A 4,803-nucleotide genomic window follows, 5' to 3' on the forward strand; every position below is an offset into this window, starting at 1 on the left:
GATCATCACAGATCCTCTTCTATGTTTAATAGTTGGAAGAAGGCTTCTTTTGGCTGTCTCCACACATATACTCGGCCAGTGGCCGGAAATAAGGTAAAGGATGACTCATCCAAGAAAATAACTCTAGGAACCAATTCTGTAGGTTTTTACTCCACACTAAATGCTTTGCAACGTTTGTTTTGAAAGCAGTGGTTTTCTGATTGCAGCCCTCCCATTAAATCCGGCTTTGTGCAGCTCCCGGTGAACAGCTTTTGTGGAAACTGGGTTCTCGAGGTGGTCATTAAGCTCTGCAGTAATTTTGGGAGCGGTACTTTTGTGATCCTTTCTAACAATTCGCTGAGAGTCCAATGGTCCCTATCTGAAAGTTTTGGATTGTGACCAAATGAGGTTTATTTTTCAACATAATCCCCATTGCAGTCCACTCACTTCTTCCAGCAGTCTTGCAGTGCTTAGATCCAAATAGTGAACAAATTTTCTTCTTGTTAGTCAAAAAATCATCAACAGCAGATATGATAAATACTGCTGTTTTTTCCAAGCCAAGTGTTTTTTCATGTTGGGGAACAGATAATAGCCAGAGGGAACCAAATCAAGAGAATAGGGTCAGTGATCAACCAGTTCAAAGCAACAGTCATGCACAGCAGCCATTGAAACCAGTTTTCCTTGGCATTTGGTCTTGATAGCCTTTTGCAGCTGCCTCAGCAAATCTGCATAGTACTCTCCATCGATGGTGTGGCCCTTTTGAAGATAGTCAATAAACACAATGCCTTTTGCATCACAAAAAAGATGAAGCCATCACCTTCCCTGCAGCTGATATGACCTTTTATGGAGTAGGTGAGGAGGAATTTTACCATTATATGGATTGTCTCTGGTTCAAAGTGATGACGCTAACACTCATCCTAGCTTAGAAGACATTCAAGGAAACCAGCTGGATCTGCCTCAAACACTGTCAGATTTTCCCATGATGTCATCATCCTGGTGCACTTTTGATCAGGTGTCAGAAGCTATGGCACCCACTGAGCAGAGAAACCTTCACCGTGCCAAGTTCATGGTGCAGAATATTCTCAACTCTCTCATGGGATATGTTAATAGCATTGACTATTTGATTTATAGTCAATCACCTGTCATCCATCACAATGTGGTGAATATGATTAACGTTTTCCTCAGTGGTGGCAGTTGCAGGACACCCAAACCTTGGGTCATCTGCAAGACTCTCTCTTCTTCTAAATTCAGCTGCCCACTTTTACACTGTTGATAAAGCTGGAGTGTCATCTCCTAACGTAACAACCATGTCAGAATGAATGTTGTTGGGGTCTGAAGCCTTTTTCTGCAGGTACTTGATAACACCATAATGCCAGATTTTGTCCATTTTCAAGAGAGGTCACTACTAGTTACTATTGAAGTCTTTGAACAGCCAGATGTCAGTTTACCTGGAAAGAAACAATGCAGTTATTAATAAGAAAATATGAAATTAATGTACACAAAATTTGACAACACTAGCATCAATCTTTCATAGTCAGCCTATGAACTTTTCAGCTCACCCTCATATATAATACACTTTTTGTAATTCTTTTTAGCCTGGAGGGAAACGAGTGGCCATGACTCTACACAGTGCCTCTGAGAATAGTAGGAGGAAGATATCTTCAAACTGTTCACATTGTTTTGAATTAACCATGCATTCTCTTGTAGCTTTGAGATTTCGGCAACATGACTGTTAATTCTTAGAATGACATTGTAGAATAGCTATGAGAGGCTAGACCAAGCCAATTTGAACATAAAATAGGTTGAATATTTGGGCCAGATTAGACTGGTTTAAATGATAACAGATTAAAGGTACTCAAAATGCTAGACAGTGGTATTAAACGAGACAACTGATTCAGTCTACCACCCATGTAAGCTATGGAAGGACCTGAACTCAGATAGCAGAGTCAGAACCAATACTGAAATGTATCTGGTCTGACGTTCTTAGAATTCTGCCAATCTGATGTCCTAGACTGGTATTTTTTATTGACCCCACAAAAGGATGAAAGGCAAAGTTAACCTCAAAAGAATTTGAATTCACAGCATCAAGTGTTGGAAGAAATCTGGCAATGCATTCTATCCAATATTCTACTAACTCTGCCGATTCATCACCACAAATTGGCCACTTTTGAGATAAGAATACCAACCTGAACTGGTCCAGTGTGTATACAGGAAAGTTTCATCTGTTCAACCAATGGCTTCTTAAAGATTTTTGAATTGAGTGACATAAACAAAAACCAAATAATCTCTGTTGGTTCTCAGGATGGTCACAGTTGAAACAACTTTGATTACAAGTCTACTGGATCAAGGTTGACCAGGGGCTAACAACAGATACAGTGAGATGACTTCAATGCCAGGAATAGTCCATTGTCTGTAGGAACATTGTAGATTTGGTGAATACCTTAAAAATTCCTATACCACCAAAACGAATTCAGTAGGAATGTTAATGAAGAGAACTGATTTAATCAGATGTCATGAAAATTAATTTAACAACAGTGATGACAATGATGATGACGATGATAACAACAATAACGACAAAGACAACAATAACAAGATTTTGTTGTTTTAAAGTTTAATAAATTGTTAAATTTCCTTTAAATATTTTCAGATTTTTTTGTTTTTTGTTTTAGTAATATATAAAAAAATTTATATAAATTAGACAAACTGCAATAACCAAATAATCTTTAGACATTGCTTCCATTTGTCCACGACACGAGGTTTTTCATACAGCTTGTTGTTTGTGTTATTTTTTTTATTAAGAGGAAAAAAAATTAAAAAAACAAAGGGTTTTTATTTTCTGATTTCATTAAAAAAGGAAACAATTTTACCAAAACAAAAGGGTTTGTGGTTTTTCTGTTGGTTAACTTTTTTTTAAAATTTACTATTTTCTTGTAAATATATATCTCTATATATTGAGAGCGGGTTAGAAAGATCGACTGAAGGAAAAAAAAAAAAAGAGGATGAAACAGTGAGAAAAAGTGGGGAACTGGAATGGGGTGTGGAAAATAGCAATAATACAAAAATATGAAGACCCTTACAAAATCATGAGGGGATAATTATTGAAGTGGAATAACCAAGTGAAAGGGCTGAAGCTCACTGTTCAAGATTCATGGGAGTGGGGGCTACTATTTAGGAATGCAGAAAGGTTTTTTTTTGTTTTAACAAATGGCTGGGAAAGAAAAAGAGAATATGTTCTTATAAAGACCATAAAATACACCACACATTGATACAGGGTGTAGCTTAGTACTGTTTTTATAATAAGTAAAGAACTAGCTTTGCTTGCAAAATTCAAGTTACTTGGTAAATCCAGCAAGCAAAAGTTAAAATATCTATTTTCTGCTATAAATTAACACTAAGAGAAGATGTGTTAAATTTTGTGACATTGTATTTATTAGTGGGAGGGGTTGCAAGGCAAGGGGTTCCTAAATTGTCCATGGCGGTATCATCGGCAGCCAAACCTACGTCTGTCGATGTTCTGTTATCAGAAGTGTTTGGCGTAAATGATGCTGATACAGTAGCAGCAGTTATAATAGTTGTTGAATCATTTGGATTTTCACCAACAGCTGAAAACTCAGAATCATAATTCATCAGTAAGTTTTGATTCATTTCTTCTGCCTGTGGCAATTCCTCATCCAAATGTATATCATCCAGTTTAGTCTTTGAAGAATCCATGTCTCTTTCACCAGGCATCGGGTTCTTATGTTCACTGATCTTAGAAGAATTGAGTTGATCCTCTTCTGAATCAAAGTTCAGATTCTCAGATCCACGGCGAGCCATGCTACTTTCTCTATTGCTGTATATATCAGCAATAGAGATTTTTGATTCACTTATTGGAGGCCAATTTGATTGCTCAGCTATTTCCTGCTCAATGGCAACATATTCACAGTTGGAAGATGGAAGTAAGCATTCACAGAGATCGTGCATTTTCTTGCACAGGAACCTATTTTCAACGATGAATAACTGAAAAGAAATATAAAAAATTATGTCAGTTCATACATTCTTTGAGAGACTTTGTGATTCTTATAATGTCTATGGGAGATTTCAGGTTATAGTATAATGTAAGAATAAGATTTACCATGTAGAAATAGGTTAGTAACAGATTTTACTATGTAGAGATGAATGGTAGCAAACTTTATCATAGCAATAGGTTAGTAACATATTTTATCATGTAGGGATTTATTAGCAACAGACCTTACAATGTAGAAATGACTTAGTAGCATACTTTACCATGTAGAAATGTGTTAGTGACTGGCTTTCTCACATAAGAATAGATTGAAACAATAAATTTAAACAAAGAGAAAAGATACTGCATTACCTTATATAAGTTGTTTAAAGATAATATAATGTTTCAGGAAAGATTTCCCTTTTCAAATAGAAGAAATAAAATAATCAAAGAGTTTGTAGAAATATGTTACCAGTAGACCATTCTAGTGTTTTGTAATAAGTTTTAGTGCAGAGGTTCTCAAACTTTTTGGGCCACCACCCAACTCATGGCTACATTATCCCCCCTGCACCCCCACCCTTATTTTTAAGTATAAATAAATATTTTATATTTTATTAATTTATATATACTGTGAATCATTTGATATTTAATATAACAATATATCATTTGTATACAGTACTATAATATTATATTAAATTCATTGCATCCCACAATCCACTGCCTTCTTCCCAATGCCTCCTTTTTCTCTACCCCCACCCCCTTAGGGACCAGCACCCACCTGGCTCATCTCAACGCCCACTGGGGGGGGGGGGGTAGCACCCACTCTGAGTGTATTGTAATAA

The 4,803-nt window shown here is 36.3% G+C and overlaps 1 protein-coding gene across 1 annotated transcript in view; it reads right to left on the reverse strand.

Moving 5' to 3' along the window:
* Window positions 1-2,573: 2,573 nt before the first annotated feature.
* Window positions 2,574-4,803, reverse strand: part of LOC106878814 (polyamine-transporting ATPase 13A3) — a 164,533-nt gene continuing 162,303 nt past the window's right edge. Inside the window, exon 31 of the mRNA XM_052970914.1 lies at window positions 2,574-3,978. Within this exon, the coding sequence (XP_052826874.1) occupies window positions 3,358-3,978 (621 nt within the window). The 3' untranslated portion in view covers window positions 2,574-3,357. The remainder of the gene's footprint in view (window positions 3,979-4,803) is intronic.

Source organism: Octopus bimaculoides, chromosome 9 (genome assembly GCF_001194135.2).
Source record: "Octopus bimaculoides isolate UCB-OBI-ISO-001 chromosome 9, ASM119413v2, whole genome shotgun sequence".
In the NCBI taxonomy this organism is placed as follows: Eukaryota; Metazoa; Mollusca; class Cephalopoda; order Octopoda; family Octopodidae; genus Octopus; species Octopus bimaculoides.